Source organism: Jaculus jaculus, chromosome 7 (genome assembly GCF_020740685.1).
Source record: "Jaculus jaculus isolate mJacJac1 chromosome 7, mJacJac1.mat.Y.cur, whole genome shotgun sequence".
NCBI classification, from domain to species: domain Eukaryota; kingdom Metazoa; phylum Chordata; class Mammalia; order Rodentia; family Dipodidae; genus Jaculus; species Jaculus jaculus.
In genome coordinates this window covers 156628821-156653428 of record NC_059108.1, presented here as the reverse complement: position 1 = coordinate 156653428, position 24608 = coordinate 156628821, and the positions used below count along the sequence as shown (strand labels likewise).

The following is a 24608-nucleotide window of genomic DNA, read 5'->3' as shown; positions in this document are numbered from 1 at the left end:
GCATATATTACTTCATCAATAAAACAAAGAGTTTTTAGTGCTTGTAGCAAAAATGCTGATGTAACTTTCAACCAGAATCAGCAGCTCTAGGGCTTGTTCCCTCTGGGAGTTGGCTTAATGGTGACTTGGTCTTCAGGGAGGCTAGCAAAGACATTAATTCTATTAATTAATGCATCAGCGGCTACATCTCAGCCAAGATGTCTTAATGAGGTGCCCAAGTATCCATTATTTATCCTACCAATCACGGGTTGGAGGTCTCCACTGTACTGGGCTCAGGGCAGGGGCAAAGCACAAACTGCACAGGGCCCACTCCCTCCAGGGGACACTGGACCTACCTTCCTTTCTCTACTTCCACTGACCCACTGTCCCGTTCCCCTTCACAAGCAGATGCCGCCAAAGCAGACACTGCAGCCAGGGCTGCAAACTCATCTCCACCCTTCTCTTCCCTAGTGCTAAGGGGACGCTGGGGTCGTGAGTCTAGGTGAGACCCACACGGGTCGCTACTGATGCCCCTACTGGAAAACTCCTTAGGCCCATCTAGCCATACGTCCTCGCCGCACCCTGCTCCTGCTCGGTTCTGCGGCCAGGCCTTGTCCCGCGTGCCTTCCCACCCTGGGCTCCCGTCCAGCCACGCGCCGGCAGCTGTCCGCGGTGCTGACCGGCCAGCGCGCACGCGTCCATCCGGCGCGCGCAGGACCCACGGGCGCCGCCACTGCGCAGCCTCCCGCGCAGCTCGGCCGGGCCTGCGCGGCCCCTCCCGGAGCCTGGGGCCGCCGCCTCCCGGCGCCCCTCGCTCCCCGCCCGGGCCATGGCGCTCAACAATGTGCTCTTAGCGCAGTGCGTCTGCTACTTTCTGGCTTTTCTGTTCAGCTTCGTGGTGGTGGTGCCGCTGTCCGAGAATGGCCACGACTTCCGCGGCCGCTGCCTGCTCTTCACCGAGGGCATGTGGCTGAGCGCCAACCTGACCGTGCAGGAGCGCGAGCGCTTCACCGTGCAGGAGTGGGGCCCGCCGGCCGCCTGCCGTTTCAGCCTGCTCTCCAGCCTCCTGTCGCTGCTGCTGGCCGCCGCGCATGCCTGGCGCACGCTCTTCTTCCTCTGCAAGGGACACGAGGGGTGAGTGGGGGCTGGCAGCGCCCCGGGGCCTGCCTCCATCTCTCGCAGCCGCCCAGGCCTGCAGTGTCAGCACCGGGGCCCTCATTTCCGTGGCCTCATGCCTGTTGACCACGCAGGCTCAGGGGCCACGAGGAGCTAGCGTCTATTCTTCGCACATCTTCCCCTTCCCACTTCTAGAGCGCACATCGCTCCAGCTTCCTGGCACCGAGCCCTTGCAGATGTTGCATTGTCATGGCCCAGGCCTGAGCCCTGGCTCAACTGGGCCAGACTTACTGGGACCTGGGATAGTTCCCTATAGTCTTGGGTCTGGTTTGCTCCCTTGTGGATGGGGTGCGGGGAGAGAACAGATCTTGGGCAAAGAGGACACCCTTCCATCCTCCCCATCAACCTGGGAAAGGATGATAGAGGGATGTATGAAGTGCACCCCTTGAGCCCAACCCTGGCGCACAGGTCTTGCTAGAGGGATGCAAAGTGAGGGTGTGTGGTTGGTAGGACCCTGCTTTGTGGTCCCAGCACTTCCATTTTCATCTTCTTTTTTCCCTACTTTGTCTATATTGGAGCTGGTGGGATGCGGTTCACCTGGAGTTCTCAGCTGGCGCCACCCAGGCACTCCACCCACTCCCTCCCTGGCTGAGGCCTGCTGTGCCCAGAAACTGCAGAGATCCTGCAGGGAGTCAGGGAGGCCATCTCAGATCTTCCCTTAATTCTGCCCAACGCTTGCAGGGAGATGAGAGATGAGCAAGGGGCTCTGAGCGTGTGAATACGGCAGGAGGAAGGGTGGTGGCGACTGTTACTCTGTGAGCTCTCAGATTGGCTTTGGCATGGAAGGAGGGCCCGAGGGGAGGGTGAAAGGGGCTTTGGGAACAGAGAGGGTTAGCAGGGTTGTGAAGCCTAGAAGAGGGGTGCATACCCCAGAAGCCAGGTATGAGAACGTCTTGAGACTGCTCTAACAAAAGGTCACGAACAGTTGTGTCCTGCAGGTCCAGAAGGTCAAATGTCTCTGGGTTGGGCCCTCCCTATGCTTCTTCCATTCTTGGCGACCCTGCTGTCATGGTGGTTCTTGGCTTGGGGCTGGATCACACTAGTCTCCATCTCTGTCCTCGGATGGCCTCTTGATTGTTTCTACCCATCTCCACTCACGAGGACAGCCCTGGGTTAAGAGCCCATCCTCAAATCAGGGTGACCCCTGACTGTGCCCCGTGCTCACAGGTACCACGGGTAGAACTGGGCTTTTGGGGAGACATGTAAACCCACTGCACTAAGGCTTGGGAAAGGGGGGCCGTGAGAAGCCAGGGTTGTCCCCCAAAGGCTTTCAAATGAAGTGGGTAAAACTCTGGGCTGTAAGGCTGGGGCTCTGCCCAGTATGAGCCTGACATGTCCTTGGGACAGAATCCTGCGCTGCTGTGGGCCTCCTCCTCCCCACAGTATGTCATGGGAAAACCCAGGATGCTAGATGTCTTCATCAGTTTCTCTCCACCTTAACTTTTCACAGGGGCTCTCATTGAACATGGAGCTCACCAATTTGGCTAGATGAGCTAACCAGTAAGCCCCAGGGACCCCCCCGGTTCCCATCTCCCCAGTACTGGGTTACAGCTGTGCACCGCCACCCCCAGCGTGCCTGAGCAGAGCATACTTTGCGCACTGAGCCACCTCCCCAGCCTCAACAGCCCATTTACTTTTATTTATTTATTTATTTTTTTGGTTTTTCAGACAGGGTCTTGATCTAGCCCAGACTACCCTGGAATACACTATGTAGTCTTAGGCTGGCCTCAGAATCATGGCGATCCTCCTACCTTTGCCTCCCAAGTGCTGGGATTAAAGGCGTGCACCACCATGCCTGGCTCTAACAAGCTCATTTTATTTCTTATTTTATTGATTTATTTTAAATATTTAATTAATTTATTTATTTGAGATGGTGGGGGGAGAGGCAGATATAGAGAGAATGGGCCCACCAGGGCCTCCAGCCACTGCAAACAAACTCTATAAACATGTACCACCTTATGCATCTGGCTTATGTGGGTCCTGGGGAATCAAACCTGAGTCCTTAGGCTTTGCAGGCAAGTGCCTTAACCACTTACCCATCTCTCCAATCCCTAACAAACCCATGTTAAAGATAGAACACTGAGGTCTAGAGTTCCTGGGCCTTCCAGGTCTCATGAATTGTGCAGGCAGATGTTCAAGGAGGCTGTATGAACATCTTGTGTATGCCCAGCCTGTAGCAGGAGTTAAGAAACTCTTGGTGATTTGGCATGTCATGGCATCCTGAGGACTGCCCTATCCTTGACCCCATCAGTTATGGGCAGTTAATGCGTTGTTTGTGGAGCAATTGGGGGTGTCTGTCCCTCTGCTTCCATTCTTGGAGCTCACCTATCCTATCATGAATTACCTCTGTCCAGGGTTCCATCAGGGGCAGTCACTGGTAGGTCCATCATTATCTCCTTCAGGGATATGTGATTATATTGTTCTGCATGCATGGTCATCAGGAATTATTGACAAAAGCCCCATGGCTGTCTGGCTGTCACCCTCCACTGTGTCCTCTGGATAGTTCAAGTATCCATGGACACCTGCCTGAGGGGACTCCAGTGGGTGAGCCCAGGATAGGTGTGTCTCTTTTGTCTCTGTGGCCTCAGGCCATGCACAGGGCCTGGGCTGTAAGAGTTGCCATGAAATGCGAAGTGACAGAAAGATGCTTGGGTCCTTAGGCTTGTTTTATGGTCACCTGGCTGGCCTCAGTATGTTTACAGACTCAGGACCTAGCCAAGAGGTGGACCCTTCAGCTGCACTGTGCTGGTGAGTTCCAGCCTCCCAGCCTTCTGGGAAGGTGGTTTTTGAAGGGGCCAGCGATGGCAAAGGTTCTCAACCCAGAGCAGCAGTTCCAACACATTGGCCCGGTCAGCAGAGGAGCCAGGAACAGTCAAGGGGCCAGGAAAGGCATTTACAGGGAGCTCACGTGATGGAAAGGGCTGCAAGGAACCATCCATCCCATAGTGGATACAGTCCTTGGGTTTAGAGGGTTAACCAGCACACTCGGCTTCTGAGATGAGACCATCCTGGTGCCTTCCAACTAGTGCAGAGGTAGAGCACTGCCCTGAAACCAATTCCAGACCTGTTTGTTGGTGCTGAACTTGTGGATCACAGGTTGTGTCCAAGGAGCAGCATAGGGCATGTCTGCTCAGGTCCAGTGGGGCAGAGTCTGGGGCAGCATTACTGAGGGATGTCATCTTGAGAGAATGGTCAAATGGATCCATTGTACCTGTGGCATCAGGGGGTGTGCTGTCAGGGAGGTGGAAGGGTCTAGGTGAGCTGTGGGCTTAGAACTGGTGCCAGCTTGCCCTATAGCAGCCCTTTGAGCTGGGGTTGGCAGCAGTTTGTGAGTGACGGGCTAGGGAGTGCTGGGTTAACACAACCCATCTGCCTGCCTACACCTGTCGTTCAGCCTTCAAATTGCTCCCAGGGCTTCCGGGGATATCTGTCGCCATGGAGACAGCACAGTCAAGGCTGGGCACCCTGAGAGGCAGCAGGAGGAAGATGGGTTAACACTGTGTGTGCTGAGTTTCTCCTTCCCAGCTGTTGTCCTATCTGGCCCTGTCCTTGGTGTGCGTTTGGGGGCAGAGGAAGGTGGTGGTGTAAACTCAGGAGACTAGGTCTAGCTTTGCTCTGGGCACTTCCAGTTCTTTAAAGATCTGGTAGACCTTACGGATTCAACTGAAAATGACCAGAAATAGAGAGAGGAGCCAGATATTGCTGGCTGATGGTGACACAGCCTGGTGGACCTCCCCTGTCAGTGGGAAAGCTGCCTCTTCTGGGCAAGGGAGGGGACACTCATGCCTGTTTAACAGGGGGTACAGTGGGGTGTCTGGAGTCTGCAGAGAATCAGGTTTATGTGGCTGTTGGAGTTGTGTTCTCAATAGCCTCAGAGGTGGGAGGGGACAGCTGGGCCTAGAGCTCCTGTGCGTCTCCGGGCCAGGTGATAGCAGAGACGAGGCTACCTGGAAGGTATGCCCTGCTGGGGCTGCAGCCTGGAAGTGTTCAGAACTCTGCTTTGTCCCCACTGAAAAGGGACCAGATTTATGGATGTGGTACTGGTTTGTAGCTAGTGTCAGGCTTTGCTTTCTGCATACCATGGCCAGCCCAGCTTTCAGAAAGGTTTGCTGGGGGGGAATTGGTGGGACCTTCTATTAATTCCGAAAGGTAAACATGGAGGGAACCACTAGCTTGTGTCCTTGGGAGGGCTGCAGGAGGCTGTCCTGTAGGGGAGGGTTGAATGTGCCATGCACAGGGCCTGGGCTGTAAGAGTTGCCATGAAATGCGAAGTGACAGAAAGGTGGATGTCTCTGATGCACCCTCATTTAACTGGGGCCCCCTAGTTACTTACTCAGAGCCAGGCTGGGTGATATTTGGAAGTCCCAAAGACCCTCCTCCTAATGTCGCCTCCTTGGGGTTTATGTTTCAACCTAGGAACCTGGGGGACACAACCCATGGCAGCCGAAAACTGAATGGATGGCCTTTGTTGGCGGCCTTGTGTGCAGATGGCTTTGCAAAGGCATCTCATTCCATTGTATGTGCTGGCGTCTGGGCTTTGGATTGCAGGCTTGGCACTGCCTCCCTGGTTCATCAGTGATGGTGTAGGTCTCACTCTGGATCTCTGGGAGGATGAGACAGGCAGCCATGACCACCATTGGACCCCTGTGGAGAGGACAGTTGAGAGTAGGGAAGCAAGCCACATTTGGGCTCCAGATGCCCACTGGGAAACCCAGAGGGTTTGGGTACCCACATTTCAGGGAGTGTTGCTAAGGGGATGGACCTGGAATGGCTTTCCCAGCATCCCTCTCTTGCCCTGGCTTTGCAGCTCTTTCTTCTACGCCTTCCTGAACCTCCTGGTCAGCGCCTTTGTGGTCTTCCTGGTCTTCATCGCCAGCACCATTGTGAGCGTGGGCTTCACCATGTGGTGTGATACCATCACTGAGAAGGGCACTGTGTCTCACAGGTGCGTCTGTGCCCTGTCCTGTCGCCTGCCCCTTCCCTGGAGGACACTCTTTACCCCTTTTCTGATACCCAGGATCCCTTCCTTCCTGAATCCATTTCTGAATGAGGCTTTGCCTATCTGTACCCCACACATGCATATTGGTGAGCTTTCTCCCTAAGTCCTAGCCCCCCAGTGTGCAGTACCTCCTTCCTGGCTCAGGACTTTGAGGTGTCACACACGGAGGGTGCCAATGTGGAGGAGCAGGTGGCCAGCAGCTCTATCTTGTCTTGTCACTGGGGTTGGGAAGCAGGATCCCAGATAGCCTCTGGAATCTTCCCTGTGCTATGGGTAGGAGGTGGAGACCCAGGGTGGGCACCAGGACTGGGGCTTTGGCCACAGTAGGGTTTATGTGCTGAGGTGGGATGGGGAAAGGAAGATAAGATCAGAAGGTGCTGGGGAGATAAGGCATTCCTGGTGCACCAGGGACTTTGATGGCATGTGGCCCCAACTGAGCTGGTGTCATATCTGGCTTATTTTGCCCAGAGTAGGGCATGCTGCCTGTTTCCAGAGGAGGATGAGGAAAGGAAGATGCCCACTGCCCAAGCCTCAGAAGTCCTAGACCCTGGAGGCAGGACCCTTGGAACTTGTCTTTGGGAGGCTCAAAGTCTGATCTGGAACCCCAATATCTAAGATAGGTGACTGCAGACCTGGGAACAGGGGAACCTATCCCCATCTATATACTCAGGCCTTGGGGTGTCTCTGCAGCAGCTGGGTACAAAGCAAAGGAGACATGAAACCCTGGATGGGCTGTCCCTTGGGAGCCTACACTCAGGGAAGCCTCTGTGGTAGGTAGAGCCTTTACCATGCCCAGCTGGGTGCTGCCACCCACTCTTCCCTACTGTCCCCCATTCTGTCTTCTGGCTCCCCAGGCCATGGGCCTCCTCAGCGCAGGCAGCCCCCGGCTACACACCCCTGTGTATTCACCTCCAGAGTGCTGTTTCCTCCCTCCAGCACCTGTCTCTGCTCTCTGGTCTTCATGCTCCTAAGGACTAGATGCTCCAGTGCACTAAGTGACACCTGGAGGCACTTAGATTCCAGCCTGACTCACTCTAGGGGAGGAGGTCTTGTGAAGGACTTTGTAGTTGATAATTTGCCCCATCTATTAGTTTCTGCCTGTGCTGCCACCCTGGGGCCCAAATGTGAGTTGGTTTGTGCTTAGGTGGGGGGCCACTGCCCCTGTGGTAACTCCGTGGCACCCAGGCAGGCCTGTTGTGCCTTGTGGCTTGGGGACAACTCTCTCATCTTTGGCTGGAGGTCTGAGGGGCTAGATGGGGAACTTCTGGCTCCCTGCCTCTAACAGCCTTTGACTACCAGGTGCCAGACTTTGGGATCCAGGGACCCAGTGACACAAGAGCTGAGGCCAGCCTTTGTCCTCCAGAGCCAGGTGGGGGCTTCTGCCATTCCCCTTTCTTCTGCTCTTAGCTAAGGTTTGAGGCTGACCCCCCTGGTGAGGTCCTCAAAGGCCTCCCCTTGCTCCCCGTGGGGACCACCTCCTCACTGTTTTGGAGTGTTGCTCTCTGTTCCTTGGCCAGCTGCTCTTTTGCCTCCTGGCTTGGGTGCCCACCTGGCATCTTGCTATTTCAGCTGTGAGAAGCTCCAGGAGGTGGACTTGGAGCTGAACGTGGACAACTCTGCCTTCTACCATCAATTTGCCATCGCCCAGGTAGGTGGGGCTTTATGTAGGAAGGGCGGTGGTCTGAGCAGGGCTTTTGTTGGGGGTGGGGTGGGGAAGGCAGGACATGGACAGATATGGAGAGCAAGAAGGTGCCCTGAGGCAGAAGGTGGCAAGTGCTGGTGGCTGGGTTGGAGAGGGGAGGTGATGCTTAAACTGGGCATGGGATCTTGGGTCTCCAGGGGTACAAAGAGTTTGGATTCTCATTTGCCCCAGGAGAGCTGCATTCAGAGAAGAGATTGCTAGAGGGTCAGGGTTGTTAATGAACAGAACCTTGTACATTATGAGTGTGGGGTGAAGGGTCCACTCCTGGACACCCCTCCCCTGTGCTGCCCTACCTTCCAGGTGACCTCTAGGTGGTAGGCAGGCACATAGCAGTCAGTGAGGATCTTTGGGGAAACCCTGGGATTTTCCTGTCCCTTGAAAGCTACATCTGAGCTTCAGACAGAGCTGAGGCACATGAGGGACACCAAGTGGGGCTGAGCATGGATGCCTGGCCACCATGTCCTCATCCAGACTCCGAAGGACCAGGCTGGCCAATGGCTGAGCTGAGGTCTCTTGTTACTGCCAAGAGTCCAGGGGAGTCTGAAGGTTCTTTGCTGAGATGAGCTGAAATGGTCGAAGACACCTTCATGCAAATGTAGTAGAAGCTGTCTCAGACCTAATTCATGTCCGTTAGATGAGGCATGAGCCAGTCTGTGGACAGGCATGCACAGATGAGAAGCAGTTTGATGCGGAGCAGGCCTGGAGCTGATTAAATTGTTTCTCCTTCAGCCGTTTGGCAGCAGCAGATAAAGGTCAATTTATTCCAGTGGTTGGAGGGCTCCCTGACTCTGGGGCTGTGGGAGGGAGGAGGGAGCGCTGCTGGGACCAGCTCCGCCCCAGGAGACCCCACCAGCAGGGTAAGGATGGCCTAGCACCCCAGATCTTCATCAAAACCTAGGTTTCTGGAGGGCAGGTGGGTGCTGGGCATGATGGTCACTGCAGAGGGGAAGCAAACGGTGGGGCGTGTGGGTCTCAGGTCCCTGCAGCCGCCTCTGGCTTCTCAGTGTGCCCACCCTTCCCTGCAGAGCCAGGGCTGCTAGATGGGATATGGTGGGCACCATCCCTCCCACCTCTGACACTGCCCTTCCCTCTGCACAGTTTGGTCTCTGGGCCTCGTGGCTGGCCTGGCTGGCCATCACCACCTTGGCCTTCCTGAAGGTCTACCACAACTACCGCCAGGAGGACCTGCTGGACAGCTTGGTCCATGAGAAGGAGCTGCTGCTGGCCAGGCCGGCCTCCCGCGCCTCCTTCCGGGGAGAGAAGAGTGCCGTCATCTAAGCTCTGTGAAGTGGGGAGCAGTCCCAGCCCCCCCACACAGACGCCTGCCCTGGAGCATACCGGGGACATCACCCAGGCCAGCCAGCCTGCACATGTTCCCTTAGTCCTGCCAGCTGCGAGGAAAGCACAAGGTGACCCAGACAACATCACAGAGATATCTGGCGAGAGCATTCCTCCTGGCTTCCTGTCCTCTCAGACCCCCCACGTCACATTGTGTGGCCCACACCCTGCTTCTGTGTGTGCGAGGGCATGTTTATGAGAGAGAGAGAGAGAGAGAGAGGGAGAGAAGCAGAGCTGCAGCAGAGGTGAAGGGCATGCCATTGGCTGCCCCTCTGCACCCCCAATGGCTGTGCTACACCTGTGTCCCTGGTCTCCCAGGAGGAGGCAACCTTTCCAGTGGACAGGGTCTGCAGCTGAGGGCCCCACAGCAGCAGGTGGAGGAGGCTGGTAGTGACCCAGAACCTTGGGCTGGGCTCTGTCCCCTGCTCTGTGAGGACACCCAGAACTTCTTGGCTGTTCCCTTTCAAGAGAACCCAGTGTCCTCTTCCCCTCATGGCTCCCTGGCTGGCATGCACCTCTGTGTTACCAGGAGTGAGGGCCCAGGGTGCAAGAGGCCCGTCCTCCCTGGGGCTCAGGGAGCATGCTCAGTGGCCGTGGTCCTAGCCTGCAGCTGTGTCCCGCTGCGGTCATCCTACCACTTCTGGCTCCTGCTGCCCGCTCTGCCCTGTCCCCCTTTCAGGCTGCAGCCATCTGGGACCTAAAGGAGCAGGGCAAGGTGGGGCTTCTGGGACCCAGTGGCTGCTCTTGGTGGCTGCTCTTGGGAGTTCTTGGGAGCTATTCTGGGGCCAGGTTAGGTCAAGAGACCTGCATTTACCTACAGACACACAGACCTGTCCCCTAGATGCCAAGGCCCCAGAGTCTCTTGGGAGGGGCTGCTGGCTTGAGTTCTGGCAGAGCTATGGCATGAGGCTGGGGTGTCTGTCTGGGCTAGTGTCTTCCCCAGGTTGGATGGCAGGAGGCAGGCAGTGACTGTGGGCACTGATGCGCCCCCAGGTTGCTGCCAACACTCCTCTTGCTTCTCTCTTGGCCCCTCATGGAACAACCTTGTTGCAGTCCTCCTGGTGGGACTTCACAGCGGGGAGTCCTAAGCTGTCATGTGTCAGTTTCTCAAAGCAAAATAAAGATGAAACACCTGAGACTGTGGACTACGAGCTTCTCAGTGTTTCTGCCCCCTTCTCTGGCATTCTCCTCACTCCCATGGCTCAAAGCGCTGTTCCTTACTGATTTTGCACAGTCACATCCTGCTCAGTTGCAGACGCTCACTGGACACGGCCTTTGGTAGGGCAGCCCTCCATGCCTGTGCGTTTTCACAGGCTTGAATATCCCTGCTTCCTGTGTGGCTCCACAGTGATTTCTCTTAGACATGTGTTCATCTTTGAGCAACAGTTATTCAAAAACAACTGGGGGGCTGGGCATGTAACCTAGCGGTAGGGTACTTGCCTAGCATGGATGACACTCTGGGTTCATCCCCAACATTGCGAAAAAATAAAATAAACTAAAAAGAGGGAGAGTGAGAGTGAGAGCGAGCGAGCGAGCGAGAGAGAGAGAGACACACAGAAAGCCTAAACCAAAAATATCTGAGGCAGCTTTTTGGCCCCTGCAGAGCCAGGCACATGTCTGTGTAGCCTTTGAAATGAGCGTTGGCCATGAGGAGTGAAGCGGGCTTGAGGAGGCCATTTCCTCTGTAGCGGGCACTCAACTTCTAACCCAGGCACAGGGACCTCACCTCCTGTGACTGCGTCTCTCTGAGCTTCTGTTTCCCATCTGGAATGTGGACTAATAATGAGTCTGTCCTTTCCCAGGGTGAGATGAGATACTGGGGCAGTAACCATGGGGATGGCTGATAGTGGAGGCTGAACCCCCAGGCCTTCCTCTCTAGGTCTCTCCTGGAAGCAGGGTCCCTCTCCACTGGACCCCTCTGCACTGTGTCCAAAGCTCTGCAGCTGCAGAACACTGTGAGGGGTCCATAAGGCCCAGAGAAGCACAGGTGGCTCCCTAGGGCACTAGAAGTCCAGGTGGGTTTTTCTGGGGAGGATGTAGCCCCAGGGACTTGAAGGATCCCTCAAGTTCTCATGGGCTAGAGGAGGGAGGGAGACTTTGATGCCCAGAAAAGCAAGTGTCTCACATCCTCCATTTCTGTAAAAATCCAGAGGCTGAAGAGGTTGTTTGCAGGTATTTTAATAGAAAATCCATTTCTACCCACAGTGAGGGCACAGTGAGAGGACAGCTATGCTGTCAAGTCTCACTCTAACCCCCTCAAACACGCCTCAGAGGATGGTCCAGGGGAAGCGCAGAGGCCCGCTGGTGGGATTTCCTGGTGTCTGACTATGGTCCTCCCCTCTGTACTTAATGCTTCCACCCATGTAGGGTGACAGAACCATGTCTACCCAGGGTCGGGGGCTGCACAGGCTCTCAGCTGGCTACTTTGGGCTTGGTTGTGGCTCCCTGTAGCAAGGCCCAGGCACCATGGTTGTGTCCCAAGGGCAGCTTAATCCAGAGCTTTTTTGGCCTTGTCTGGGTTTTCTTCCTCGACACCACAGTACCCCTACGCCTCTTTTTCTTAAAACTTTTTTTTTTCTTTTTGGTTTTTCGAGGTTGGGTCTTGCTCTAGCCCAGGCTGACCTGGAATTCACTATGTAGTCTCAGGGTGGCCTCGAACTCACGGCGATCCTCCTACCTCTGCCTCCTGAGAACTGGGATTAAAGGCGTGTGCCACCATGCCAGGCCTTAAAACTTTTTTTTTTAAATTTATAATTTCCATAATTATAGACAATAAACCATGATCATTCCCTCCCCTCCCCCACTTTCCCCTTCACAAATCCACTCTTTGTCATATCCCCTCCCCCTCTCAATTAGTCTCTTTCTTATTTTTTAAAATTTTTTTGTTTATTTTTATTTATTTATTTGAGAGCGACAGAGAGAAAGAGAGGAAGAGAGAAGGAGGGAGGAAGGGGGAGAGAGAGAGAGAGAGAAGAGAGAGAGAATGGGCACATCAGGGCCTCCAGCCATTGCAAACGAACTCCAGATGTGTGCGCCCCCTTGTGCATCTGTCTAATGTGGGTCCTGGGGAATTGATCCTTGAACCAGAGTCCTTAGGCTTCACAGACAAGTGCTTAACTGCTAAGCCATCTCTCCAGCCCTAGTCTCTCTTTTATTTTGATATCATCTTTTCCTTCCATTATGAGGGTCTTGTGTAGGTAGTGCTGAGAACTGCAAGGTCATGGATATCGAGGCCAAATTATGTCTGGAAGAGTGCATTATAAGTAGTCCTACCCTCCCTTTGGCCCTCACATCCCAACACCTCTTTTTTTTTTCCCAACACCTCTTGATGCTGATCAGGGTATCAGACCTGGGTGCAGAGGATGGCACCCTGACATCCACAGGGGCCCCTGTGGATTGCAGAGGGAGAGGGAGGCCCCTTCCAGATGCTGTCTCCTGATGGGGTTGCAAGGGTCAGGTCACACTTCTCAGAGCAGCAGGAGGCTGGGGCTTGCCTTCTTGAGCTGCACCATAATGTGGGTGGTGTCTGTCCTTAAGGGCCCATGCATGGTGACCTCCAGGTGAGGGGTTCTGAGTGAGGGTTGCACACGAGCAGTGAGGCCCCAGCCACAGTGATGGAACCTTTCTCTGATGCAGTGTTGGGATAGACACCAGCCTGTGCTGACTGAAGCAGGGGTGTCTGCTGCACCATATCAGGGAGGTTCCTTTTCTAGTGTGCTCCCAAGGCTCTGTTCTGTTAGCTTCAGTGCCTGGATTCACAGCCACCAGGAAACCCACAGCTACCCTGTCCCCACTGTCTTGCTCCTCGAAGATTGTCTAGAGGTAATACCATGCACCCTGAGGCTATCACAACCTCGTCCACCAAGGCCATGCCAACATGACAATGCCATCCAACCACAGGTCAAAGTTGCAGAAGGCAGTGCCAGCAGGCGAGGACCACGTGCCACAGGCGCAGCATGGGAACGAGGAGCCAAGCCCGGAGGTCTTCCAGGGCCATTGTGATGGGTTTGGCCTGGCCACAGTAGAAGCCCAGCACCATGCCAAGCAGGACACACACGCTCAGTCGCAGGAGCAGGGAGCCACCTCGGGGCGTGGGCTGAAGCAGGGAACCACCACGGGACGGGAGCTGTCTGGATACTGTGGAAGGGAGGGTGGGTGGATCAACCTTGTGCCCTGACCCTCTCTAGTTAGGTCTGGTGAGCTGTGCCCCTTCCTGGCAGGGCCAGCAGGGAAGGGATTGAGGAAGACTCATGCTGTCTGGCTGTTGACTTATAGATGGCGCTGTGCCTCCCATGGGGGTAATAGGTAAGGGTCTGAGGGTATGGTTCTTGTGCCCCCTGCCCAAGGCAGATTGCACCTACTTGGAGGCACTGCTGCCCACATATGTGTATCAGGGTCCTGGCCCTGTGGGGTTGGAGTAATTACTGGGACAGGCAGAGGGAAAGGCTGAATCAGAGACTGGGGTAATGGGAAGGAGTATGGGACAGGAGAGCTGTCAGGGCTCCCTCAGGATCTTTCCTGTAGAGGTGTAGGCCCAGGTCCCCTGGGAAGATGGGGTACCAGCTCAGAACTTACCTTTGACAGTAGTTGTATCCTTGCCGGCGATGTCTGGGAAGGAGACCACAGATGGCTCAGCCCTCTGATCTCTTCAGGCCCTCTCATCCCACCACCCACAGGCTCCAGGACAGGTCCTGAATGCCTTGTCACCTGGCTCTGCAGGTGGGACACCAGCTTCTGCAGGGACCTACCATCTCCTCACACACTAGGGATGTGAGAAGCTTCGGCTGTGTCTTTCCCGACCAAGCTTCTATGAAGTGACCCCATGACCTGGGCCTGTTGGGACTCTGTCTGAGAGGCAGGCCAGGGGCTGTGGTCTCTCCAGATGCCCTGGGCCCTGCTGTAGCTGTGTAGGCACTGGCAGTGTCCCCATCCCATCCCACCTGCAGTCTTGCCTGCAAGCCCCTGGGCCCCTCTTACAATGGACGGCCACCTCCAAGGGCTCCCGGAACCGTACATGCCTCGAGGCCTTCTGTGGTTCAGTCCCTTGGCACCCACGTTCCTTGAGGCTGGATCTCAGGATGGAAGGGGGATGCTTCCTGTTGGCCTCCTGGGATTGGAATGGGGAGCAGATGGCCATGAAGCTCCCCAGCTGGAGCTTGACAGCCCTGAAGGAGGTCTCTGCCACCACCTCTGGACTTTATGTAAAAGTTGCTGTAGAGGACCAGAGAGGGCCATAGAGACCCAAGGTCTGTCCTCCACCCTGCCCCAGTCCCTGACCTACTGCTCCATGGGAGTGAGTCTTGGACAATCACAAGTAGACAAGGCCTGCCAATCCCAAGCATATCTGAGGGAAATCTCTGCATAAGGAGGTGTGATCAGAACTGACTAAGATGGATAACTGAGCTCTCTGTAGATGAGCTCGCTCACCCCTTTGGGATAGTCAAAGGTCCAAAGGTCCAGATATAGAGTACCTGGTGACCAGTGGGCTTGTTGGCCAGGATGGGGTCTAGAGCTGAGGCACTGCTGAGTGAGTGGCAGTGTGCCTGGCTTGAAACACACCAGGCTCCTGTCACATTTCTCAGGACAGGGGCTGCCAGATAGTTTAGATCTGGTTTTGGAGGCTCTGGCAAGTTGGTGAACCCTTCTCCCCCACATGGCTAATTCCTCTACATAGTTCAGATGCTAGGCTGCTGCTCAGACCCATACAGGAACTGTGAGGAGGACCCTGGGGCATGGGGGACTAATGGAACAGAGGTCCCAGGTTTAGGTCAGAGTATGCAAGTTCCTACCAATAGGGTCTGGGTCAGTGGAGTGATCCAGTCTAGTTGGTGGTTGTGGCTGGCCCCTGGCATCTCCTCCATGGGATTTCTGCCTCCCTCTACCTGAGAGCAAGCTTTAGGCTGCTTGGAGGGTGGCAGAGGGTAGTGCCCACACAGCATGCCCAGGGACCACTTTTCCATCCTGCTTCAGTTCACTGTGGGGCATAAGCTCCAGGCCTCTGTGTGCTTGTCTGTGACTTGGGACACAGGCTGTCTGAGAGCACATGGGCACTGGGTACGGGGTTACATGACCACCTGGTGCTGAGGCTTGCTAGTTCATAGTCGTCCCTCCTCTGGCCTGGCAGAGAGCTGAGTCTGCCTCAGGTCCCCTCCTACTTAGACCCTGCACATGCTCCTTAGAGATAAGCCACTCCCCTGTCACCCCCCCCTTTTTAGCCTGTGACAGCCTCTGCCTGCTGGAGCTCTGCCTTCTCTTGCTCCAACACCCTTCTCCCTGGATAACCAGCCCTGCAGCCTTCCAGGGCCCCCACTCTCCATGCCTCTGTCTAGCAGTGCTCTCCGTTCCTCCAGCGTCTTCGGTCTGGCTGTCCAGCCTTGCTGTCTTTGCATGCTGACCCCCTGCCCTGGACCTTGGCCCGAGACCATACACAACCCTCCCTCTGTGCTAGTTCTCCTCTGTGTCCTTGACCTTGCCACGCTGCACCTCGTGCTTGGGCCAGAGTCGTCAAGGTGGTATCGCTTTTCTGTATGGCGGACAGGCCCCAGCCGTTTACCTCCCCAGACTCCTGGGGCAGAAGACAGCTTGAGGGCAAGGGCAGGGGCCCTGCCCATCCTTGCCCCCTCCCCCTCCCCCCTGGAAGCAGAATCCCGGCCTGTGGAGTGTGTGTCTCCAGGGCTGGGGGCTGCCTTACCCTCTGGGCCCCGGGGGGCTGGGAACTCCACACAGCCTCATTCTTTCTGACTGGATGCTGTGTCTCTGGCTGGGAGTCAGGGTGCGAGGCTTGAGCTGCAGTCCTCATTTATGGGAGCATGGTCCTAAGACAAGATGGTATGCACTGTGTAAGCAATACTTGTAGGGATAGAGATAAACCCATGAGCAAGTCCCTTGCTGGAGGCCAGGGAGGCTTCACTCCCACCGTTCCTGCCGACACCAGCTTTCCTTTGTGGCGCCCCTGGCGCAGATGAATCCTGCGCCCTGCCATCTCAAAACCCTGCCGTCAGCAATTTTCTCCACAGCCAGTCTTCATAATTGTCACCTTTGACGACTACATAATATTCCTTTGGGCTGATAACCTGAGATTTACAGCCACCGCTGTCATGTGCTGCTTGGGAAGTTTGCTGCAGTAAACACCTCTGTGCAGCCTTGTCAGCAGGTGACACTGGGAATAGGCCCGTGGGGACTTTGCATTGTCAGGAACCCGCTGTTCCAGAAAAGGCTCTTCTGGAGGGTCTGCTGCCTCTGTGGGCTGGCCCCTGACGCACAGCCCAAGGTGTCTATCTCTTCCCCTCTCTGTCCCCTTTCCTCTTTGCCTGTCTTTTCGGTCTCTAATGTGCTGTGCATATGCACGTCTCTGCCTGTTTTCCTCTCTCTGTCTGCATCTGTCTGACTCCATCTCTCTTCTGTGTCCACTGCTCACCTTTGGTGTTAACATGCCTCCTCTGCCCATGTTTTGCATCACTAGGAGCCACACTGCTTGTCGGAGTCCTTCCTGTGGCCTGCAGGTGACTGATCTTCTATAGCCTCAGCAGAGGCTTTTGCGTCCTCCAGTCCTGCTCTGGGAGCAGGTCCTGCTGGGCCCCCATGTAGGGGAGCCAGGCACTGGCCAACTGCCCTCATTTTTAGGCGAGGTGCATGTGCATAGTCCCGCCCTTGTCAAATGGGGGAGACTTGAGATCAGAGAGAATGGAGGTGTCCCTGCTCCTCTGTATGGAGTAAATGCTTACATTTCATGATGTTGGTCCCTGGCTTCCATGGACTCCCCACGGGCCTCGACCCAGAGGCCTGAGAGCAGACAGAAGTGAGGATCTTGCCCTGTCCCCATTCAGGACACCATCAGTGTCCTCCCAGGAACAGCTGCCTTGAGAGGCCACCCCAGGGGCCCCCATGCTTTCTTCCAGCAGGAGATAGTGGAGGGGCTGTGTCTTGAGGCTGAGCAGGCATAAATATTGTGGGTGATCACAAGCAATCACAGGCAAGCCTGTTAATGATGTCCACCTAGACCCATGGGCACGACTCAATGACTTCAACGGAAGCTGCTTTCCTCCTATTGCAGTGTGATGCTTTATTGCAACAGGGCTTGGAAGGGGTCTGCCATGGGCCGGTGTGTGGGGGGGAATGCTTATGCTCCAGGCTGTCTGGGATGGTGCCACCTCCTGTATCTGTATCTCCATGCTTCTGGCAGGAGCACCCACTGCATGGTCTTTCAGGGGATTGTGGAACAACAAAGTGTGCATACACACAAGATTTCATGTGTTTGTGAGTGTATGTGTCTATGAATGTGCATACATGGGATTTGCATGAAGTATGAGTAGATACATGGCTGTGTGAATATATATGACTTGCAGAAGAGTCCTAGATAAGTGTGAATGTGAGAATGCATGTGCTTAATTATGGTTGTGTTTGCACACAAGAATATGCCTGGTTCCTACCTGTGTTTGTGAACATGGGGAAGCAGTTGTGTGAGTATGTGTGGGACTTCTGAGAAAGCTTCTATGTAGAAGCAAGGCTTCCTGTGTCCCTTGTCCCCTGGGTCTGGCTCAAATCCTGGTCTTGGTGGCCTTGGTTAAGTGGAGGGAACACTCTGGGCTCACATTCCTCTCCAGTGGTAAGGAGGGGAGAAGCTCTGGCACGCTCAGTGGAAGCTGGGGCACGCCTGTGGGTGCCACCTCCCACCCGCCCCATAGTGGAGGCCTTGGCCCCAGTGGGGACAGGCCGTAATTCGAGTGCAGTTGCTCAGAGGCAGGCTCGTGACAGATGGGTGATAAAGGGCGGAAAATAGTTCCAGGAGCCTGGGCCCTGCACAGTGTCATTGCCACACAGTGCCAGCCTGGGGAGGGCATGGCATCTTCAGCTTTGTCCCTCACTCTGGGAAGTGACCTTATAGCTACCCCCCTTAGTGCTGGGGCTCAGCTCCTTTAACCTTGGGGCCAGCGAGAGGGACATTGAGCTGCTGGGGGTGGGAACCCAGACCCCGGGAGGGAGAGCCAACAGCTGGGCCTCAGAACCAGGGTTGGATGGTTGTCCTGGACTCCAGAGCCCAGGCAGGTGGGCACAGCACTGACAGCCTGCTGGAGCCCAGAAACTCCCAGGAAGAAGAAGTACTGCCTGACAGCTGGCCCTGGGGCGCAAGCCGGGGGTGGGCAGGGCAGGGGCTTCTGCCTGTTTCCTAGATCCCAGATCTCACCAAAGCCCCAGCCCCCAAGCCTTCTAAAATGTCTTGGGGGCTGATGCAGAGCCCCCCCCTCATCTACATGTCTTGAAGACTTTGGGAGTTGGTGATACCCCAGTGACTTGTCTTTCCATCTGCGGTCCTACCTCATGCCTTGGCCTCTCCCACCAGCCTGCAAGGGGCACAGAGGGCCTGGCTGACCACATCTGTGTGCCCGATACCCACCACACCCCAGCCATTGCTCGTGACCTGCTGCTGGACGTCCCTGGGAGTTGGTAGGTCCAGAGTGCAGCAACATGGGCAGCTGCAGCACCCTGCTTGCCCCATGCAGGGAGGCTCCTTCCTCAGCTCTGACCAGTGGCTGGTGCCCTGATTGGTAGCTATGGCTGCTTCCCACACACTCCTTACACCTGTGCAATGCTGGGGACATAAGGGACCTAGAAGAACAGAGTGCCCCCGCACTTGGGCAATGCTGCACTTTCCTGCTGTAAGACCACTTCCATGGACCTGGGGAGGCTGGAGGTGGCTAGACTCCCAGGAAGCCAGAGCCTTTGCAGGACCCTATTCACCACACACACACACACATGCACACACACACACACTCACACACACAGATATATATACACACACAGATATACACATAGATACACACAGACACACACACACAGACACAAAGCCAGCCTACCTGAGTTTCTGCGTGCAGCACCTGTCCCATGCACACTTGCCCACCTGCCCAGCCCTGTAATCCTCAGCTGATTAGACTCCCACGCAGGGCAGGAACCCGAGCTGTCGTTGCTCACAGACCAGCTGAGAAGTTTCCATTACAGCAGTGTAGGGCAGTGGCCTCAGCAGCCCCGAGAGCTGGCCACCTTTTTGGCCTCTGAGCAGCTGGATCCACAAGGTAGCTGTTGTCCATGGGCTTGGTGGTCCCGGGTACAGTTGGGCCCTGTCCCAGGCACCTAAGCCCTTGGCTGCAGGACTTTGCAAAAGGGCTGAAGCCACAAAGGCAGCAGGGACTTCTCCCACAGGAAAGGAAATGAGACACCCTCCCTCAGCCCTCCAAACCCTCCCCTGTTCCCTTTACAGGCCAGGAGGCAGAGCCCAGGCTGGGCGGGGCTTCGAGGTCCCAGGAAAGGCTAGTGCTCCCTGCCCAGTGCTCCCTCCAGGAATAGGCTGGAAGCTCCCCAGATACCAAGCATTCTCGACTTGAGAGGGAGGGACAGTTCCCGGGAAGGCCCCTGGCTGGGCTGACCTTTGCTGGCCTCGCGCCAGCACCCCTGGCCAGGGCTAGCAGAGCAAGGAGCAGGGATTGGCCTTGGCCCCCCCCATGACGGCCCCACGCTGTGGGAGACGCTGGCTGCACTCATTGCTGGGATGCACTTAGCTCTTGGGGTGAGGGCTGTGTGTGTGTGGGCCACAAGGAACCGTAGAATGGGACAGGGCTGACCTAGGCCTTGAGAGCATCAGGCCAACGGGTGGTGGACTCCTGCTAGTACCCAAGCTGAGCTGACCCGTGGGGGACGTGCTGTCCAGCACAGGGAAGCTCAGAGCTCCTCATTGCAGCAACGCCTGACCTATGGGGGTCTTGGGCATGATGGGTGCCAGCTATGAAGTGCCATGTCTCCTGACTCAGACCTTCGCTCCCTAGGCAGCAGTCCTTGGCCCCCTGTGCTGCTCAGTATAGCCCTCATGGCTGTTGTTGGCATTTGGAGGTTTCTGTGCAGTCAGGAGCTGGTATCTAGCCTCTGGGCTTGAATTGGTACCTCCACACTCCCCCCCAGAGATGGCATGGCCTCAGGAAGACATGGTGAAGGGTCACTGGAGCCCTGGGGTCAGGCCTGTCCATTGTGGAAAGCTCATCACCTATCCCTGGGAATCTCTGATCCCAGATGGGAAGGTCATATCAACCTGGTCTCCACAGCTGGGTCTCTCACATGGCTGCCTGTGGCGTCCACGAGGGTCAGAAGACTCCAGGCTCAGTGGGATACCCATGGGGCATAGCTCAGCAACACCTTAACCTCTCTTGGCTGGCAGCACTCCTGTCCCACCAGGAAGCAGATGGTGGAGTACACTTGCAGGCTGCATAGGTCCCCTCCAGCTTCATTCTACAGGGTGTAGTTGTTAGCAGTCTGTGTCCCCAAGCCAGGCCCCTGTGCTGGACCACAGAGCTGTCCTACTGGAGAAGGCTGAGCAGTGACTTCCTCCCCCTTTGGCAGAAACTTCAACCAGGCCACTGGCCCCAATCTTTGGGAGGTACCATTTCCCAAGCCCTGGTGGATAGCAGGCCAGGCCTGCAGACAAGGCCAGAGGTCAGCAGCTTTGTCCCCACCCCTTTGGGCCCAGTGCATTTCCCAGGCCAGTTCTAGAACTGGACAGTTCTATAATGTAGAGTGAGGGATGGCATGGGTGGGTGAGGGTGATCACAGAGTCCCCTATTAGATTTCACTGTCCAGTGGAGTCCAGAGATGGAATTGGGACCTCTCCTGCCCCTAGCCCCTCTGTCCCACAAGGTGTCCTGGGAGGAAAGGACCCAAACTATGGATTTTTGGCATGCTTTCTGGGCCCCAAATTTGTCCTGAGAGTGAGGGTCGTGTCAGGCCAGAGAGGAGCAGCAGGGGCAGGGCTGCTCCCCCGGCGTCTGTCTGGGCTACATGCCACGCTCGTGGCTTTGTCTGTCGCTCTAGCCTCGCTGGCCCCCAGATGTTGAGCTTGCTCTTCATTTGCAGATGACAGCAGTACTTCCCAGGAGGGGAGGCAGTCTGCCCAAAGCCACATAGCCAGGAGGCGGAGGCTGGCTTGGGATCAGTGCCCTCGCTTACACGCCCCTCATCTGTGAATGGCCCCATGACCGGGAGTCCTTGAGTGTGCAGACCCTTGCTGATTTGTGCAGTTCCACCCAACTGGAGACAATGTACAGAGGCTCTGACCCACGTGATTCCATTAGTAACAGGGGTGAGGTATGCCTTACTCTTGTGGAGTTACGGGAGCTTGGGAACTAGTGAACCTGGCTGAAGGGAGTGTTAGCAATAGTGCTGCCATGGCTGGCCCCTGTGGCCTGGACCAACCCCATGCCCCCATGCCATGCAGCTGTGTGGGCTGGGGCTTCTCAGGCTGGTATCCCTCTCGCTGCCATTTTCATGTCAGTGCTTTCCATGTAAGGTAGATGGTCAATACTCAGTGGTCTGTGAGCTGCATCGTTGTAAGCAGTGTGGGAGGGAGGGGCAACACGTTGCCCATAAAGCTTTATTTACAATAAGAGGAGTGGGCCAGGATGGCCCCTCGGCCACAGTTTGTTGACCTTGGTGCTTTGTCCAGTTTGGTCTCATGGAAAGGAGATGCCCTGGAGCAGAGAAGAGCCCCCTCCTTGAGCCCTGACTCAGCTTCTAGGTCAGAGGTTCCTACTAGGTGCAGGGCAAGCTGGATGGCCCAGCAAGGAGCTCCCAGAAGCTTCCCCACCCCTTTCATTGAGCAGAGGATGGACTGGCTGGACTAGGCTTTGGGAGCTGCACTGTCTGCTTTCCCGGGAGTGGGCAGTTTATCAGTGTCGAAGGCCCATTGTGCTCTAAGGCCCAGCTCAGATCATAATGCTAATGCTGTGCCCTCCACATGCACCAGTGTCCACTGGGCCTCTAGCCTAATTTGTGCTGGATGAGATAAGGCTGCCATGGGCCTGTGATGCTGGCTCCTCAGAGGGTTCTGGTCATGGGACCAGGGAGGCCTGGGGAGGGGGAGCTGGCCTTTCTATTTCATCTGCCATGGTGGCTTCCTGCCGTTGACAATGGGCCAATGTCAAGGAATTCCATGGCTAGTCTCTACAAGGGACTTTTTCAGCTTGTAGAGGTTCCTCCAGACCTGACTGGTGTCTCTGTCTTCTTTGTCTTGGAAGTCAGCAGAGGTCACCTGACCCACTTCTTCCCTTTCACATGTAAGGACTCCTGTAAAGACCTTATGCCTTCTCCCATTCTCCCATCCATAACAGTCTTTATTTATGTATTTATTATTTGGTTTCTTTGAGGTAGAGTCTCACTCTAGCCCAGGTTAACCTGGAATTCACTATATAGCCTCAGGATGGCCTTGAATTTGGGGCAATCCTCTTACCTCTGCCTCTCAAGTGCTGGGATTAAAGGTGTGTGCCACCACTTACATGCACCTGCTTATAATAGTCTCTTGATCCTAGAGTTTACTTCCCAGATGGACAGCCCCATCTTCATTTCCCTTTACTATAAAACTGGGCTGGGTAAATGGCTTAGCAGTTAAGGTGCTTGTCTGCAAAGCCTAAGGACCCCAGTTTGATTCCCCAGGATCCATGTAAGCCAGATGCACAAGGGGCGCATGCGTCTGGAGTTTGTGTGCAGTGGCTAGAGGACCTGACACACCCATTCTCTCCTTCTCACTTCCTCTTTCCCCTTTCTCTTAAATAAATAAATAAAATCATAAAACTGAACAGGTCCTATGCTTTGGGGGGAGTGTGGTGGTTGGAATTGAATGCATGTACCCTGTGGCTTGAGGCATTTTTTTTTTTTTTTTGGTTTTTCGAGGTAGGGTCTCACTCTAGCCCAGGCTGACCTGGAATTCACTATGTAGTCTCAGGGTGGCCTCAAACTCACGGTGATCCTCCTACCTCTGCCTCCCGAGTGCTGGGATTAAAGGCATGCGCCACCACGCCTGGCAAGGCATTTTTGATTAAGCTTCCTACTCAGTCCTCAGCAGGTGAAGCCCTGCTGAGTGGGTATGTCACTGGGGTGGGTCTTGAGTCCAGCTCCACCGGTGTGTTGAGAGTCAGCTTGAGCTCTGGCTGTTTTCTCTCTCTGCTGTGTATTTATGGATGTATGACAGAGTGAGCCAGCTTCCTCTGGCTTCCTTCATCATGGAGGTTCCTCTGGACTCTGTAATCCTGAAGTAAACCCTTTCCTCCCATAAGCTGCTTCTGGTGTAGTGGGGCGAGAACAGGGACATCTTTGCGTATTATCCACATTTGCACAGGTGGCAGCTTTCTACCTGAAGCATGAGGATGGCAGGCTATGGGTGTCACTGGGATTAAAGAAAAGATCTGGTTCATTTGAGATGGGTGGAGACTTCCAAGTGCTAGTGAGTTGTAAGTACACACCTGGAGCTTCCAGGAGAGTTCCAAGCAGGAGATGAGTTTGGGGTTAGGTTAGCTCTGTGGCAGGTGAACAATGACACCCCAAAGAGCTCCACATCATTCCTAGAGCCTGTGGATGCTGACTTATCTGGGAGGGTCTTCTCCAAGATAACTGAGAGGTCCGTGCAATGAGAACCGAGGCTGGAATATGACTCTGGGTTATCCCTCAGGCCCTGAAGGTGGATGTGGTACTTTGAATATATGTCTCCCAAGAGACTTAGGCATTTTATTAGAGCTTGTAACTTAGATTTCCAGCTGCCTGGCTGGAAGATGTGTCACTGTGGGCAGATCCTGGGGTCCAGGCCTAAGGTGTGTTTGGGGGCAGATCTGATTCCCAGCTCAAAGGAATATAGCACAGTCTGAGCTCTGCCCGGGTCCCTGCTGTTTGCTGTGGGTTTGTGCTTGTGTGTGGTGCTGGCTGGTGGTGGTTTCTCTCTGCATGGATCTATGAAAGGGGGTCAGCCTCTCCCAACATTATGGAACTTCCTCTGGATCTATAGCTTCAAATAAGTCCCTTCCTTCCATAAACTGTGTCTGGTTTGGATGTTCATCCAGCAACGTGAAGCTGTCAACAGCAGCCAAAGGCAGAGGGGACCACATGCAGAGAAGATAGCATGGCAATGGGCAGAGACTGACGGTAGGGCCAAAGGCCAAGGACGCCAGTTGTTACCAGAAGCCAAAGAGGCGGAAAGGCCTCCCTGCCCTCAGGAACTCCTGGAGCCAGCACAGCCTGCTCACATCTTAGGTTTGGACTTCCTCTCCAATCTGAGAGTATAGGAAAGCTTTTCTCCTGCTGTTTTGAGCAGACCTGGGACTGAGGCATGCAGAGGTTGTATGGGGGCCCTGGCTACTCCAGGAATGAGGAGGTTAGGCTGGCAAGAAGTCAGCAAAGCAATAGAACTGGGTGGGTTTGGCATATCGGGTGTTGGGGCCCTAGAGGCTGGAGGAGAGGAAAAAGGTTCTCATTGTCAGAGGAGCAAGGTGCCCCAAAGTCACAAGTAGATGTGTCTTGATGGTCACAAGCAGGATCAGCCAAGTACCTGGGTGGGTACTGGGACTATGGACCTCCCTGATGATGGGAGTCCAGGAGAGAAGGAAGGAG

The 24608-nt window shown here is 55.3% G+C and overlaps 2 protein-coding genes across 2 annotated transcripts; one reads left to right on the top strand and one right to left on the bottom strand.

Annotated features, from left to right (window-relative positions):
• Positions 1-761: 761 nt before the first annotated feature.
• On the top strand, positions 762-10330 carry Tmem179 (transmembrane protein 179). The gene is made up of 4 exons (XM_004665642.3): positions 762-1113; positions 5963-6100; positions 7724-7802; positions 8955-10330. The coding sequence occupies exons 1-4, from the start codon at positions 809-811 to the stop codon at positions 9132-9134; spliced, it is 702 nt and encodes a 233-aa protein (XP_004665699.1). The 5' UTR covers positions 762-808; the 3' UTR covers positions 9135-10330.
• A 2765-nt stretch (positions 10331-13095) lies between these two features.
• Positions 13096-15993, bottom strand: C7H14orf180 (chromosome 7 C14orf180 homolog). The gene is made up of 4 exons (XM_004665565.1): positions 15886-15993; positions 14172-14301; positions 13770-13802; positions 13096-13331 (listed from the first exon to the last, which is right to left on the bottom strand). Exons 1-4 carry the CDS (start codon positions 15991-15993, stop codon positions 13096-13098), a joined length of 507 nt encoding a protein of 168 aa, XP_004665622.1.
• Positions 15994-24608: the final 8615 nt, after the last annotated feature.

What these genes read in the sequence shown, in the direction of transcription:
- Tmem179 (XM_004665642.3), top strand. Translation starts at nt 809, where the DNA reads ATGGCGCTCAACAATGTGCTCTTAGCGCAGTGCGTCTGCTACTTTCTG. An exon ending in CTCTGCAAGGGACACGAGGG is followed by an intron (nt 1,114 to 5,962) that starts GTGAGTGGGGGC and finishes CTGGCTTTGCAG; the next exon opens with CTCTTTCTTCTACGCCTTCC. An exon ending in AAGGGCACTGTGTCTCACAG is followed by an intron (nt 6,101 to 7,723) that starts GTGCGTCTGTGC and finishes TTGCTATTTCAG; the next exon opens with CTGTGAGAAGCTCCAGGAGG.
- C7H14orf180 (XM_004665565.1), bottom strand. Translation starts at nt 15,993, where the DNA reads ATGAGGACTGCAGCTCAAGCCTCGCACCCTGACTCCCAGCCAGAGACA. An exon ending in CTTGGAGGTGGCCGTCCATT is followed by an intron (nt 13,803 to 14,171) that starts GTAAGAGGGGCC and finishes TCTCCTTCCCAG; the next exon opens with ACATCGCCGGCAAGGATACA. An exon ending in GGATACAACTACTGTCAAAG is followed by an intron (nt 13,332 to 13,769) that starts GTAAGTTCTGAG and finishes TCCCTTCCACAG; the next exon opens with TATCCAGACAGCTCCCGTCC.